This window comes from Myotis daubentonii, chromosome 3 (assembly GCF_963259705.1).
Source record: "Myotis daubentonii chromosome 3, mMyoDau2.1, whole genome shotgun sequence".
Lineage (NCBI taxonomy): Eukaryota > Metazoa > Chordata > Mammalia > Chiroptera > Vespertilionidae > Myotis > Myotis daubentonii.
In genome coordinates, this window is record NC_081842.1 from 119,541,658 (window position 1) to 119,558,339 (window position 16,682).

At 45.2% G+C, this 16,682-nt stretch overlaps 2 protein-coding genes and 1 long non-coding RNA gene across 5 annotated transcripts in view; 2 read left to right on the plus strand and 1 right to left on the minus strand.

Annotated features, from left to right (window-relative positions):
* SEPTIN10 (septin 10) overlaps nt 1-1,650 on the minus strand; it is an 82,482-nt gene extending 80,832 nt beyond the window's left edge. For 2 of the 3 annotated variants that reach the window (XM_059688373.1, XM_059688371.1), the window contains exon 1: nt 1,345-1,648. Coding sequence is in view for 2 of the 3 variants with exons in the window: in XM_059688371.1 (XP_059544354.1) it covers nt 1,345-1,371 (27 nt within the window). In the remaining variant the exon portion in view is untranslated. Of the gene's footprint in view, nt 1-1,344 lie in introns of all 3 variants that reach the window. The other variant, XM_059688372.1, reaches the window with a different exon arrangement.
* LOC132230627 (uncharacterized) lies at nt 369-15,905 on the plus strand. Its single transcript, XR_009451899.1, has 3 exons — nt 369-786; nt 7,720-7,833; nt 15,547-15,905. It is a non-coding gene; the product is annotated as an uncharacterized LOC132230627 (long non-coding RNA).
* Nucleotides 1,863-6,171, plus strand: SOWAHC (sosondowah ankyrin repeat domain family member C). Its single transcript, XM_059688366.1, has one exon. The coding sequence runs from the start codon at nt 1,963-1,965 to the stop codon at nt 3,574-3,576; it is 1,614 nt and encodes a 537-aa protein (XP_059544349.1). The 5' UTR covers nt 1,863-1,962; the 3' UTR covers nt 3,577-6,171.
* Nucleotides 15,906-16,682: the final 777 nt, after the last annotated feature.

Sequence of the window (16,682 nt, forward strand, 5' to 3'; positions counted from 1 at the left end):
TCAATGTCAGTGTCCTGGTTGCGGTCTTGTACAATGGTTTTGCAAATGTTATTATTGAATAAAGCTGAATAAAGGGTACAGGGATCTCTACTGTATGTGAATCTACAATTATCTCAAAATGAAAAGTTTAATTAGAAAATAAAGGTAGCCTTACTACTGAACTGCAAAATAAGTGCAATTGACAAGAAATCCAACGCCAATTAAATGAAGCGCTTTCTTCAGCACAAGTTTAATTCTGAAGATTACTACGAACCAAAGTTTACAAAACACATTTTTCTCACCCACACATGCACACACACACACGGCCACTGTAACAAGGCAGTTCCGACAGAAAAACCGAGACTTCTCTAAGTACATCTCAGAGAAGGAGCCCTGGCGGGATCAGGGCTGTCCGGGCTCCACCACAGAACCGCGGTGTGGCGGGGACACACCGCCTCGCCTCTCAGGACACAATCCGTAAGCTGTTCCTACAGCGGCGCCTTCCGAGTCAAGAGACTGCTGAGACCAGCTCTCAGACTTTTTGGTCTCAGGCCCCCCGGGGAGCTTTTGTTTGCATGGATTACAACCATTGATATTTGTAGTATTAGCAATTAAAATAAAAATTTACAAGACAAGTGTGCACAGAGACACATCCCATAGGCCCTCCAGACGGTGAGGTCCACATCACGTAGCCTCTGAAAAACAACCAACTCACAAGAAAACAAGCGTGGGAAAGGCAAATAACAGCTTGGTACTGTTAGGAAAATAACTGCGACCACACGTCGAGAACCGCCGGCTTCAAATGAGGTAAAAAGATATAACTGGTTTGAAAGGTATAAAACAGCGGACAGCTCAGTCACCCGGCTTTTAAAGCACGAGGGTGTCAAGGTGCCCCCCAAAAGAGGGTGGGGGAATCGAATTTTAACGGAGGGCGAGGAGGAGGAGCGCGCGCCGGACCCCGAGGGTCGGGTCAGGGAAAGGCCGCGACTGCAGAAGGTCGCCACCGTTGTAGCCATCGGCTCGGTGCCCAAAACCGTTACAAGCACACGGACCCACGATCACTGTTTCCCATTTAACTTTTGGCGAAGACGGGAAGCCGCGCAAAAACTTGAGCCGCTCCCGCCCGGCGCGGAGAGCTGGGGGACCTCACGCGCCGGGTGCGGGCCGCCCGCCGACGCCCGTGGACAGAGGGGGAGAGGGGGTCCCGTTCCCCCCAGAAGGGGGACCGCGGAGCCCGCAAGGCCCGCCGAGGGCGGGACCCGCCACCGCCCGACCGGACGCCGCGGGAGGAAGTTACGTTGGGACCCCGGGAACGGCGGGGCGGAGACCCTGGGAGCCCGGCCCTGGGGGGTCGCCTGGACTCACCAGGTGCCGCGCCTCCTCAGAGCTCATGGTTCCGGCGGGAGCTGGGCGAAGTGAGCCGAGGGCGGCCGGAGCGGCGGTCTCGCCACGGCCCGAGCAGCGCGTCGGCGGAGGGAGCCGGGGGCCGGGAAGGGTTCGGGGCGCGGGGCGTGGGCCGGAGGCGGCGCGATGGGCAGGGGCGGGGCCAAGCCGGCGGCCTCAGTGACGCGGGCGCGAGCGAGCCTCTCACAGGGGTGTCCCACGACGTGTCGCGGGACGAGTCAGTGCGGGGCAATGGCTGCAGGACCTGGGCCGGGAGGGAGAGGGGATGCGGCCAGGACTACTCAGCTGGCGGCGGCCGGAGGCACTCCCGCGCGAGGGCCGGAAGTGGGCGGGCCCGGGGCCGTGTCCGCGGGCGGTCGGCGGGAACCGAGATTGCGGCCGCGCGGGACCGGAAGTGGGCGGGGTGGGGCGGGGCGGTGCCGGCGGAGGCGTGTTCGCGCGGGGCGCGGCCCTGTGAGCTAGTGGCGGTGTCTCCGGCCGCCGACCAGAGGTTTGGAGTTCGCGGAGCCCGCACCTGGGAGCGCACCGCGATGGGGCCGGGCTGAGCCTCCCAACGCCTAGCGAGCAGCGCGACCCCGGATGGAGGGCCCGGCGGAGCTCGGCCCCGAGGCGGTGCTGCGCTTCCTCGCGGAACGCGGGGGCCGGGCCCGGCACGCCGAGCTGGTGCAGCACTTCAGGGGTGCTCTGGGCGGCGAGCCCGAGCGGCGCGCCCACTTCAAGGAGCTGGTCAATGCCGTGGCCACTGTGCGCACCGACCCCGCCGACGGCTCCAAGTACGTGCACCTCAAACGGAGGTTCTGCGAAGGCCCACAGTCACCCAAGGCCGCGCCCCCTCGGGACTTGCCCCGCATCTCGGTGACCGCAGAGCCCGAGCCCCATGGCGGCGGTGATCCGGAGGGGTCCGACGACCCGGCCAAGTGCTGGGAGAGCGGCTTGTGCCCCGAGGCGGCGTCCCCGGGTCCGGGCCGTGAACCCGGCGATGGAGAGTCTTCCGCCGCCGCGCTTGGGCCGCCCAGTCTGACCGGCGACGGCCGGAGCGGGCCGTCCCTGAACGGCGGGGCCAGGAGAAAGAACTCGCGGCGCGGCGCGCAGCCTCCGGCCCGAGCACCAACCCCCGAGCCCAGCGAGGACCTGGAACCCCAGCCCCAGGGCTGCGAGGACGCGGACGGAAGGAGCTCTCCCGGGGGAACCTCCACCCCAAGGCCGACTCGCCAGAACCTCCGGGACCTTGTGATGGGCAGCTCCCCGCAGCTGAAGAGGAGCGTCTGTACGGGGGGCAGCAGCACCGGGGGCTGCTCTGGGGGAGGACGCGGCAAAGGCGGGGGCGACTCGGACAGCGCTTCCGTTGCCTCGTCGGCGGAGGAGGAGATCGGCAGCGGGGCCTCGGTGACGCTGGACCCTTTGGAACACGCCTGGATGCTCTCGGCCTCGGACGGCAAGTGGGACAGCCTAGAGGCGCTGCTCATCTGTGAGCCTGGCCTGCTGACCAAGCGGGACTTCATCACCGGCTTCACTTGCCTGCACTGGGCTGCCAAGCACGGCCGGCAGGAGCTCCTGGCCATGCTAGTCAACTTCGCCAACAAACATCAGCTGCCAGTGAACATCAACGCCAGGACGAGCGGCGGCTACACCGCCCTGCACTTGGCAGCCATGCACGGGCACGTGGAGGTGGTGAAGTTGCTGGTGGGGGCCTACGACGCAGACGTGGACGTCAGGGACTACAGTGGGAAGAAGGCCTCTCAGTACCTGAGTCAGAGCATCGCCGAGGAGATCAAGAACCTGGTGGGAGCCCTGGACGAGGACGACGGTGAAAGTGCCTCAGGCGGCGGGGGTGGGCGCTGGAGGCTTTCAAAAGTGCTCCCTTCCCACCTCATCACCTACAAACTCTCGCACGTCCTGGAGGATGGAGGGGATCATCACCATCACCACCACCACCACCACCACCACTTCGCTGAGGGATGGGCAGGAGGCAAAGCAAAGGACCCAGGTCGCAAAGCCTCAGGCAGCTCTAGTGGGCGAATAAAACCCAAACTCAACAAAATCCACTTAAAACCCCAGATCATCCACACCACACCCTTTTTCAGAGACCCGGAGCAGGCCCTGGAGGAGGGGGAGCAGGAAGAAGAGGATCGATCTCTTAAAGGCCACTTACCCTCATTCAAATTGAGACCGAAGTCCAATGTATTTGGGTAAAAATAATTTTTGTAGAAAATTCGAAGGGTTATTTGTCATCCGAAATACAATACTAGAGGTAGGCAAGTGAGACCAGAAAAGATTAAGGCAAAATTATACATTCTTACTTTGGGGGGTTGGAGTGGGAGAGGGCGGAAGGGGGGGAGTTTCCCCTAGTAGTCTTGAGTGAGGTGGCTTTCCAAGTGATTCATCAAACCTTGACCTAGGCCTCTTTCTCCATGCCATTCTTCTGCCCTGGAGTCCCTGTTTGTAAAGACTAGAGATGTATCTAAATTGGAGGTACAGAATTGATGACTGAGGGTTTCTTTGATTTAACCATTATTGGATGCCATGCTAAGTGAGGAATATTGCTCCTTTATGATTGTTAAAAGTGGTTACTCTTCCAAAAACAAGATATGCAAATTGTAATGAAATTGGTAACATTTGTTAAGTGTGAACGAAAACTAATTGCATTTGCTTTTTAAGATTTTGCAAAGGTCAGGTAAGAGTTGAAATGCAAAAATTCTAATTAGTAAATGAATAAAAATGGGAATCCTGTTGGTATCCTACTGTATTGTAAGTGTTCAGCTGTTTTTAAAAAGCAATCTCAGCTTTAATCACTCAACTAAAGAAATAAGCAACATTCACTTTGAGTTAATCTGTAGTATGCTTTCCTCTTAATTATCATACTGCACTCAGATTAAGGTACGTTATTAATAACTACACAAATTTTTATTTAAAGAAAATACCTTGAACACCCTATGTTACTTTAAAGTAAAATATTGCGTGTGGTTCCGATTCTCGCTAACTTGTTTTGCTATTCTAAAAGTCTAAATTTGCTGAAGTTTTTATTCTGGGGTTATATAACCATTCTTTCTATTTGACATCACCCTAGTTGATGATGCTTAGACTTGAATTGCCTACAGAACTGTTTCTGGTTTAGATGATTAGCAAAAATTGGCATAAGTGTATGTGAGCCTATGCTTCTCTCAAGTAATAATTAAATCAACCTAAGGTACACTTTTTGTTTTACTAATAAAACATGCTCATAGTCTATACTTTGTAGCAATATTTTGCAAATATTTAAAATACTAAATCCTCTCAATTTTTCATGGTTTCCTTGAATCTAAATAGACATACAGTGAAGTTAATGAGAAGCTGGACAGTAACTCTACCCAGTTAAGAATAGCACTTTATAAAAGGGAAAAGAGAAGAGATTGTACTGTTTCTATATTTAAATGACGCTGGCTATTGAATTTCTTTACATGTAAGTGAAAAATACCAGTCATTAAAATTAAAGACCTACACATGATTGTTAATTACATTCCATTCAAATACATTAGTGTGAATATTTTATAATTGTAAAATTTAACTCACAATCATATTAAATCTATTTGTAACAATATTCAAAACAACTTTTCTGGGAGACTAATTCCACAAGTCCTTTAGTCTTTTTGATCTCATTATTGATGAAACAAGTACCTGCAGCCTATAGAGATTAAGAGGTGAGTTGGTGTGCAGAGTAATGAACCATTATATTAATTGTATACCACTGCAATCTTTAGAGAGGTCTTAGATCTTTAATTTCCCCAAGTCATAGAAATTTGTAACAAGTTTATCACACATCTCTAGAGTGAATCTGTTTAAAGATTAATGAAAAATATTCACATAAAATATATAAACTATTATCCATTTATGTGCCTTTATTTTTATTTTAGGATTATGGAAATGGGGGCCATGTACATTTGAGAAGCACTTTTTCCACACATGTGGGTGAAAATCTAATTTTGTATAAATTAAAAGTAGAATCCTTGAAGGTGAAAGCCACTATTTGCTCTGAATCTGGTACACATTACCTGTATCTAGTGCAGAATAAGCTATAACTTCCCACTGAAGAATCTTATCTTTCATTGACATACATGTAAGCTAAAGTAAACTATAAAGAATATACACTTCAGAACCACCTAAACATTCTATTAAACAGTCAGTATTAAGCTCTTAAATGTGTATGTTACTAATTAATTGCACAAAAATCTGTAATTTGCTAGATCTTTAGAAATTGAGCTAATAATTCATTTAACTTTCTTTTCACACTAGAGATTTTAACTTTTCTGATAAAATTTACTTTAAATTCTCAAAATCATTCCTGAGGGAAACTACTTGTACATTCCTTGTCACAATGTGCTCATGTAGCATTTTCAGCTATTTAACTCTAATTCCTCTTATTTTTCAGTTTCCAATTTGAGATTATAAAAAGCAAATTATTTGTGTAATTTGATATTTGTGAAGTTGTATTTACCATTAATGGAAATTATGTCAGTTACTTAGATGTTTGTTGATATGAAACTGTATAGTTAGGAAACTCAAGAATGTCCATGTGTTTTTTTATAGGTACATTTGAAACTAATGAATGTATGTCATAGTTCTCTTCACATTTATGGTATATAAAATGCAACCAGCTAATATAACTTGAAAATCTGGTACTATTTTATTCATACCTGAAATCTGGGTGTCCAGGATGCCTTGTCTTTTATTTTTTAAATAAATGAAACTTTGGGAGCTTAGAATGTAAAATTTGTAGTTTGTTTTGTCAAAAAATAAAAGGTTCATACTAGATTTTTTTCTCTGAATTGTCTAAATATCTCTAGTCCTTTATCATGTTTTATGGTTCATACAATGCTTTTTGACATTTCAGTTTATTTGGTTTCTTCCTTTCCCATGAAGTTATTGATCATATATCCCTAATCCTATATAATAAAAGCCCAGCGACTGAAACAGTGGAACGACCAGAATGACCGTGACCCCTCGCCCCAGCGGGGACCCCCACCCCGATCTGGTGCCCCCAAGGCAGGCCATCCGGCCCCTACCCATGCACTGGGCCTCTATCCCATATAATAAAAGGGTAATGTGCAAATTGACCCTAACAGCAGAATGACCACTCAACCAGTCACTATGAGGTGCACTGACCACCTCTCAGTCCCTTTCCCCGGCCGAATGGGGAACTGGGGATGGGTATTTGGGGATGTGGCTGGCACCAGGCCAAGGCCCCGCCCCGCCAGTCACACCACACACAGAGGGCAATCTGCGGCAGGGGCGGGGCCAGCGAGCGGGCGGGAACAGCCAACCTCTCAGTCCCTTCCCCCAGCCATCAGGCTCCAGTCACCTGATGGTGAAAGGGGAACTGGGGTGGGGGGCAGGGCTGGCTGCAAGCAGCCAGGGAAGATGGCCCTAATCACAGGCCAAGCCTAGGGACTGTACCCATGCATGAATTTCGTGCGCTGGGCCTCTACATGTAAGGAATAAAGGTTGATGGCTATTCCGGGTCATAAAGTAAATGGCAGTAAGATCTTAAGATTGGGTGTTTTCTCACATTTTTTCTACACTTCAAATGGCAAAATTTTGACAGTGATGGATGAATCAACTTACAGAGAAGGTATTACCTCTACTACTACCTTAAAAAAAAACCTGTGGCTCCTGCACATACCACCTACCTACCATGAATGCTCCCACCCAGACCAAACCTTCAGAAAGGTATGGAGAATACCTTTTTCTATTTTCTTCAGTATCCATCAATAGTATTGGACATTAATGAATTCACTTCCTCCCCAGCCTGCCTTTGATCTTTATTTTAACAAGATTGGCATCTATCAGATGACAGAGGGATATAAGACTCAGTGTAATTGTCCACCCTTGTTTCCTCTTGGAAGATCCTGTTATGATTGGTGCTTGGTTTTTCTGTTATTGCTGTTGATTTATGACAACTTTTTTCACTATACCTGAAGTACTAGATAAATCTAGTTTCCGTTTCTAAAATGACTTTTTTTCCTTAGAAATATGTATCTGGAAAGGATTCATTGAGCAATCCATTTGAACATATCTTTGTAATTTTTCCTAGTGGAAAATTATTTTTTTATTTTGCTAAATAATGGCATTTAGAGCTTCTTGTAAGTTAATCTTAAAAGTGAACACTCTACAAACCATTGTTCCTTCAATGATGAGTCAAGTTTTCATGAAATGCTTAATATTAGAGGACTGGAAGATGAAACTTGTGAACTAATTTTTCAAGACATAGCAGTAGAGCTGTTTGTGTTACTATCCACTTTTTTTCCTCTGAAGAACATTACTTTCATGTTATCATACTCTTTTCTCAATCTTCTCTTTTAGATGTCAGTTTCATCTCAGGAACTGGCTTCCCCATTCAGTTATCTATTACTCCACATTTATTGATGAATATGTGACAAGTGCTGCCACCCTTGCACAATGCCTGGCATCTTAAAGGTACTCAATAAGTATTTTTTTCCTTTTAATGGAAAACACTAAAAAAACATTTTGTAATGTTACATCATATGGATAATTTCAACAATGTGCATTCATACCAAGTGAATGAGAGGTATTATTCATACAAATGGCTCTAAATGCCAGACAACCACTTTATCTGCAACTTAGTCAAAAGAACAATCTATTCTAATCCTGGAGGTAAAATCAGCTTTATTGGAATTTTACTTTGTGAGCAATTTAAGAAATTTTTTTAAATATATTTTTTATTGATTTCAGAGAGGAAGGGAGAGCTAGAGAAAGATAGAAACATCAATGATGAGAGAAAATCATTGACTGGCTGCCTCCTTCATGCCCCCACTGGGCATTGAGCCTGCAACCCAGGCATGTGCCCTTGACTGGAATCGAACCCAGGACCCTTCAGTCTGCAGGCCAATGCTCTATCCACTGAGCTGAACCAGCTAGGGCAATTTAAGAGATTTTTAAGAGTAAAATTGATATAAAAAAGTTTTACCTTACAAGTTGACTCAAGTACATAATCCCTAGGAGAATCTTTTAACTCTATATTCTTCTTATTTTTCAATTTCCAAATTGAGATTATAAAAATCAATTTGTGGAGTTGTATTTATCATTAATTGAAGTTATGTCAGTTATTTAGATGTTTGTTTATATGAAACTATGATTAGAAAACTCATGTTTCCTGGCTTTAAATATTTTATTGTCAGTATTCAAAAGACTGCTTATTTTGTGAAGCTCCAATGAGCAAAATAAGAGACGATGTTTAGTTTTGCCTAGAGGGCTTTCTAATAGTCATTTAAAGATTGCCATGGACTGTCCCATGAAGTGGAACACTCAACCTTTGGAAAGAATTGGTCAGAGGTTATGTGAGCATGTGAAAAGTTAAAATCGATCATTTAAAGCATCCCTGTGACTGATTGTGTCTCAAGAAACTTTGCTCTAGGTCATATCCATACTGACCAAAGGTTTAGCCAAAACTGGCCTGACTGAGAATGAAGTTAACAAGAGAAATAGGGTCATTTAAGTTTTTGTGTTTTGTTTTTTTAAACACAATCTTATGCTGTTCTGATCAGAGAACCTGGAAATGCCCCCTTTTGAATACTCTTCTGGGTCTCTAAGAAACATTGAGTTTAATAGTACAAATATAATTGAGTATTCTTGAAATTTGTCCAGAATTGTCTGATATTGACAAATGTGATCTTCAAGCTTTGTTTAGTCTGTTTTTTGGGCTGTTATAACAGAATAATAGACTAGGTGACTTATAAACAATAGAAAACAATTTTGCAGTTATGGAGGCTGAGAAGTCCAAGGTCAAGCAACTGACAGATTCAGTCCCTGATATGAGCTTGCTTAGTGGTTCATAGGCATTCATCTGTTTGAAACCAGACAATCAATGGGTCTAGGCTGCCTATCACTACTTGAGCCAATTCAGCAGAGACAGGGTTGAAGCATATGTGAGTGTTTATTCTAATACTGCTAGCAGTATGGGAGAGCAGCCTGTCATCCACAAAAATCTGCTCTGCAGACCCCATAAACGAGCTGTTTATATAGGGTAGGACAATGATTACATGGGGAGGTTGGCAATGCAGGCTGAGTGGGACTCCATTGTTTGGGCAACAAGGTTGTTAATCTTTCCATGATAATAGGCAGTTCCTGAATAAGATTGGACCACATTCCAAGGTTGATTCCTAGGTCCAAGGTTGACTCCCAGGTCCTGGCAGTGTACAACTCCCAGCCAGGTCAGAATATCCTTTCTTTAACCAACACAAGGTAATCATGGTTAACAGAGCATGAGCATCATTAATATTTCCCATAACCATAGCTATTCCCCAATATTCTATTTTTGCCCCTAACGTATTTGCTGTGTCCTCACATGGCAGAAGAGATACTCTGGGATCTCTCTCTCTCTCTCTCTCTCTCTCTCTCTCTTTCACTCTTTTTTAGTTTAAATCTTTATTGTTGAAAGTTTACATATATCTGGGGTCTTTTTTATTAAGGGCAATACCTTCATGATCTAATCACCTCCAAAGGTCCTACCTCCTAATCCCATCACATTGGGGATTAGATTTCAACATATGAATTTGGGGGTACAAGCATTCAGTGTGGATGAAAAGGGGCCACATGCTAACCTGACAAGTTCAGGAAAGGCCTGTATAGTGACCTTGAAATCTCAGGGACCTAAAGTAACCACAAAGGATGATCTGAAATTAAAACTTCTTTTAAAAAAAAAAAAAAAAAGGCAGTTTATGTCAGTTTATGTCCTAGGCCAGAATCTTCCCTGACAAAAGTCAATCTTTACCTTAACTAAGCCTGTCATCTTTTGCATCTATGATAACATACCTTGGGAATGTCAGGACACCTCGGCACAACCAATGCACCGAAGCAGAGACTACAAATCCTCTTGTTGTTTTTATCATATTAATTGTTGACTGTTAACTATTCTGTACTGACCTATGTTAAAGATGGATCATTTTACTTATTATCCAATCCCAGTGGTTTTCCCCACTTCGCTTTCTCCAGCCTCCCTAATCTACCACCAATGACTTTCAAGTAACCCACTTATGTCTTCTCTTTTGAGTGTAATGTATAAAATAAGGTGCAAAACTGCCATTCCCTGGAGCATTATCTCAGAGATTTTGCTTCTGGCAATTGTCACAGTTTTGTGACAGGCACCTTTCACAGACTCCAGAGAGGTGTTATCAGACAGCCAACCCCCTGAGTCAGAGGGAGAGGGCTGTCCCCCACCTTCATTCTTCTCTTCTCATATAAATGAATTTAAATGAGAGACTTCAGACTATTGTGTTGTGATAAAGCCAATTTATTAAAAAAATTAAAGCATGCACTTACTTCTTTAGTAAGGCAAGCAAATCTATACAGCTGGTTTATGAAGTGCAAATGGGCTCTCAGTTAATCTGAAGAGCAAGTGGGGTGCTGGGTTTCTGCCTTCTATACCCTCTTATCTATAAGTTTTTTTTTTAAATTCCTCTGCTTAGATATCTTGGTACAGATTAACTCTGAAGTTCCCCCCTTTTCCTTGTTATGGCTTTTTCCACAATTATGAGAAGCACCTGGAAACTCTATTTTGACCAATCAAAGACTGCTGGCTTCACTGAACAGTAGGGCATTCTTTTTTCCCCCTCTAACCTCCATTCTGCTGTCTTTTAGTAATTTTAGGGTGATTTGGCTATGTATTTTCTAGTTGTATTAAGATTCCCCCTCCTCTCTTGCGTTCGTTTGTGAGAAGGAGAGGTTTTAACCTTTTGTTCTCAAGATAAGGTCCTGCTACAAGCTACCTGCATAGCTTTTTGGCTTCAATTTTCCTGCCTCAGTTTCCCTATTCCAATTTATTAGAAAGAAGGTGAGCCCCAGAGTTAAGGGTCCTAGTAGAACACAAAGGATACTCAGGAGTCAGACAGCAAGGCAGTATCTTTACTTCTGCAGGAGGGTGTACAACCAACAAAGAGTCTGGTAAGCAAGCACATGGAGCAGGAAGGCCGCTCGGATTTTATTCCTGATGCAGTCTGCCCCTCATGCTAATTGGTTAAGGCTCAATTTCACTTTCTTTCATGATCAGCTAATTCAAAGAACAGGGAGGGGTTGAAATTTAAGAAACCAAAACTTAGAATGGTGGCCTCCTAAGTCATGTGACTTAGAATGATGGCCATCTCTCAAAATGGCTGCTCATAAGCTAAGGAACTTCCTTCTTTGACAGAAAAGATTACGGGTTAATTCTCATAATTCTCACAATTCCCCCTTTTTTCTTATTTAACTGATTTCACTCTTTTCTTCTAACTCGGTCAGCATTAGTTGATTTTCATGTTCTGCAGTGTCTAGGACAGGGGTGGGCAAACTTTTTGACTCGAGGGCCACAATGGGTTCTTAAACTGGACCGGAGGGCCGGAACAAAAGCATGGATGGAGTGTTTGTGTGAACTAATATAAATTCAAAGTAAACATCATTACATAAAAGGGTACGGTCTTTTTTTCAATTGTTTTATTCATTTCAAACGGCCGGATCCGGCCCGCGGGCCATAATTTGCCCACGGCTGGTCTAGGAGAAGGAGATTGTTTTGTTGGTATGATACTGGGGTCTGTTTGGTCAATGTGGTTTCAATTAACCTTTGGATAAGACCTCTCATACATGGGATGATACAACATCCCATTACTGTCATAACTCCTAACATGGTTATCAAAGAGGTGAATATGGATACCATCATTCCTTTCCATTTCCCAAACCATTGCTCTAGTAAATCAAAGAAAGGATCCTCAATCCCAGGATTCTCAGCTAACTCATTAGCTAAAGTTGTTAATCCCTATAGGGCCTTAGTGATGGTTCCATCTGGAGCTGTGTTGTTAGGGATGAATGTACAACATTGCCCCCCCTCCCGATCATTACACAAACTCCCCCTTTTTCTGCCAGAATCATATCCAAGGCCAACCTATTCTCCCAGGTCATCCTGCTGGTAGCATCTAGTATTTCAGCTGTGCCTTTAACTGCATCTCAAGGAAAGTTGACAAACCTCTGTTGGTTTTAATAAATATAATTCATCCAATCTACATTTTTGTTGACAGTGGACCATTAGAACAGGACAGATTCGAACCCTGCAGCAATTTGACTTCTAGCCTTAAACTCATTGGCACTCTTCTTGGAACCCCAATGGAATCTATGTAAACACTAGAGGCCCGATGCATGAAGCTGGTGCAAGGGGCTCAGCCCCCGCCACCTCGGCAGCTGCTTCTGCCTTGGCCCCCGCCCGCCGCTGCAGCAGCTTCGTCTGGAAGGTTGTCGGTCTAATTAGCATATTACACTTTTTATAATTATAGATGGGGATTAAAAGAGCCCTCTGAACTCTCTCTTTTCTTCCTAGTCTGTCTGTCCATTGAAAAAGGCTTATGGTATGCCAAAGTGAAAGGGATAGACAATTGTATCAGAGCACAAGTTCCACTCCAATGGCTAGGCAAGGCCGCAAGTAATGGTCCCCAGCAATACCACCAGACATCAATCAGCACAGGTTATTGACAGAGCAGAATGATTGGCTTCTGAGGATCCTCGACCATTTACATATCCAAATTAATTTCCCATGAACTCCGAATACTGTTCCCTCTCTACCTTGAGAGGCAGGAGGTATAATTTACTTCAGAAGATGAGGGCTGGATCATTTTGGGGAACCCTTGCTCTTTACCTGTGTTGGATGGGAGCAACAGGGAGTCTTACAGGAAGTGTTTCCCCAGGTGGTTTCCTCCTGATGCAAGGCAAGCATACATTCCATCCCATTACTGTCTGAGGCCTATTCAAATGGAAATGGGACCACTTGGGCCTCTGGCCTTCCTGCCGCAAGTGTAACAGTTGCTTTTATGTAGGGGGCGTACAGTATATTTAATCCATTCCACCCAGGCATTCATTTCCTTATATCCTTCTTCTATTTGCAAAGTTTGTCTTGAATCCTCAACTCAGTTAGGGTCTCTTTTGTAGGATCATTTTGTGGTACAAAGGGATTTTCCCCTGTTATGCCCAGATTTCAAGATCCCCAAGGAAACCACACCAGGAAACTAGCCAGTCCGATGCAAAAGCAGAGGGTCTCTTATACAAGCTCGCTTGGTCCCCCCCTTGCCTCCATTACTGGGTGCAAGAGAGAGCCCCAAATCCCAAGAGAACAAAGAATTTATAGGGCTTGGGGTCGTGGGTTGGGGCAGGGTGCAGCTAGGGTCTGGTTACACAAAGACAGGGGGGGTGGCCAGCATACTTTTGGCCTTGGGCTAGTTTCCCCCACTTTCCCATTGGCCGAGATAAGGGCAGGCTGAGTAACTGATACACCCTGCGGCTTTTTCTTGGAAGAGGGGTTAAGGACACAGCCATCAGTCCTGCTCTGTCCTTTCACCCCCATCTTATAGGTAGAACGAGTCATGGTGGTAGCAGTGATGATGTCCTTGGGTGGGGCTACCAGTCTCAGAGCAAACCTCCCTTGGGGATCTTGTTCTGTGACATCTACTCCTAAATCTAGTCCTAGCCAATCTTTTGGCCTAGAGGCTGAAATATCCAAGTCATTCAAGTTATTTATAGTGAAGAGCAAGGGATTACACTGTAAGTTCTGGCAAGCATGGGGAGGGGTACCTCTATATAGATGTATTCTAGCCTTTAGTTGACTAAACTTTTTATCTGCTGGTCAGGATATAGCCATCCAGCCCTGGTAGGGTGGTCCACCATACATCATTCCAGGTAGGACAGGGGGATAGACCAGTGGTCGGCAAACTCTGGCTCATGAGCCACATGTGGCTCTTTGGCCCCTTGAGTGTGGCTCTTCCACAAAATACCACGTGTGGGCGCGCACGTACAGTGCGATTGAAACTTTGTGGCCCATGCGCAGAAGTCAGTATTTTGTGGAAGAGCCACACTCAAGGGGCCAAAGAGCCACATGTGGCTCGCGAGCCGCAGTTTGCCGAACACTGGGATAGACCATTCGCTCCCAGTGAGGTATCAAGATACATGTAAATGGAATAGGCCTGTAGCTGCCTTTGATGGTTTGGCAGGCATCAAATTGAAGGGTTATGGGCTTATCTCCCTTGGTCACATTAATCAACAACTTAACTGGGTAAGCATGATCCAGATTGTACACATTTACCCAGCCCACATTGTAAGCCCTTGCAATTTTCCTGAGCCCCAAAGCAAATAGAATCTAGTACATGATGGCCATTAAGATAGCTAACAGTTGCTTTAGTGTTAATTTCAAGGGACTATTTCCTTGTATGGCTGAAAAGTTGAGGTGTCTCTACCCTGAGAGGTTTGGTGGTACACCCTTAACCCAGGTGTGATAGGGTCCAACCTCATTCTGCAGGCGGAAAAGTGGTCTCAGGGTTAAGCATGACAAGGTAGGGTCCTTCCCAGGAGGGTTCCAACTTGTTTTTCTTCCAAGTCTTGATTAGAACATAGTCTCTCAGTTAATGGCGATGAACCAGAAACTCACGAGGAGGGTTTTGGGCTAGGAGGCCTTTTAACCTGAGAGATTAGAGTAGAGGAGATACCCAGTACATAGTTCTTAAAAAATTAATCTTTAGTCTCCATTGTAGGAAGATCTTGAGGCCTTCCTAAGTAGGGAAGGCCATACAGCATCTCATAAGGGGATAGCCCTACATCCTTCCTTGGAGCTGTTCTAATCCAGAGAAAGTGCAATAGGGAGACATTTAGTCCTGGGGAGCTTTGTTTCCAGCATCAGTTTGGTGATCTGTCTCTTTAAAGTTTGGTTCATTCTTTCTACCCTTCCCAAAGAAGGGGGGTATGAGGGAGTATGACATTCCCATCTTATATCTAACCCATAATATCCTTAATAATGGTGATAGTAAAGTGGATCCCGTTATCAGAATCTATATTTTAATGGCTTCAATCCAATTTGTTAAGTGATCTACTATCACCAGTAGGTATTTTTGTCTTTCTACTTTGGGCATTTCTGTATAATCCACCTGGATGCTTTGGAAGGATCTGAGTCGGGGAGTTCTTCCCCCTGGGAGTTGCTTCCTCAGGCCTGTTTATTAACCTTTCTGCAAGTAATGCAGCCCTCTTGGACCTGTTTTGCCACTGTCCTTAGAATGACATCGCACATAGCTTGTGGCCCCCTATGGGTCCCTTTGTGAAGGAGGGTCATAAGTTCTCTAATCATTTCCCTTCCATCAGGCAATTTCCATTTTTCTTCTTTATCCTTCACAGCTCCTGTTGGAGACCGGGTGTAAGCTGACACGGTCCTTGCACCTAAAGGGGCTAGCAAGGCTGGGACCCTTACCCACACAGTTTTCCCAGACTTGCTTGGATGGCGGTTATCAGTAGAATGAGAGCAACCTTTGTAGAATGAGAACAACCTTTCATGGCTTATCAAGAAGTCTGTAACTATTTACTGAGATTTGCTGTACCAAGAATTTGTCCTTCCGCTCTGTCTCTCCCTTAGAGATTAAGAGGAACAAAGAATACATTCCTCTTGACAGACCTCCTATTTAGTGTTTTGTGTATAAAAGGCATTGCGTGGTTAATAAACTTACTGCAGTTCCTCAATTGATCTGTAGTCCTCCTGATCCCGCTCTCCTGTCTTTCTTTCTTTTCTCAATTCCCACCTCCCTACGTCAGCCCGGTTCAACCTGTCAGGCTGGCCCTGACAAGCTCCCGTCTGTATTAATTGTCTCTCTTCCTCCGTGCTAAACTTTGGAATAACTTCAAGGAGTAGCAGGACTGGGACCAGAGTTAATATAGGAGTTTCAGATTGTCGTGCTGCCTCTTTAGCAGCCTCATCTGCCAACCTATTTTCCCCAGGCTTCCAGGGTCCCCCCTTTTGATGACCTGGTGTGTAGACAATAGCAATTTCTTCTTGCATCATCAGGTTGTCCAGTACTTGAGTTATTAATTTCAGACCATCCTTTGTGATTACTTTAGGTCCCTTTTTGAGTTTGCAAGGCCACCACACAGGCCTTCCCTGAGCTAGTCAGGTTAGCATATGGCCCCTTTTTGTCCACACTTATCAGGCTACCACCTAGTGATGTAGAAATGTAGAAAATTCATAGTCTCTTTACAAGAGACCAAACAAAAACCATAAACAAGCACTAATGGTTAAGACAGATGCACAGGAACAGATTAGAACTAAAATTTTAGGTGTTTGGTATTTTTTTCCATCTCACCTAGAATAAAATTCATTTGGGTTGGGGAAAAATATTTCCTTAGGTCAGAATGGCAGAGTTTCTAAAATGTACAGGGTGTGGTTATGTTTCTATTTTTAGGCTCACCATGCCTTGCCCCAGCACCTTGCCTTGCCCCAGCACCATGCCTTACCCCAGCACCTTGTCTAAACACTTAAGCAC

Coding starts and splice junctions, on each gene's coding strand:
- SOWAHC (XM_059688366.1), top strand. CDS start 1,963: ATGGAGGGCCCGGCGGAGCTCGGCCCCGAGGCGGTGCTGCGCTTCCTC.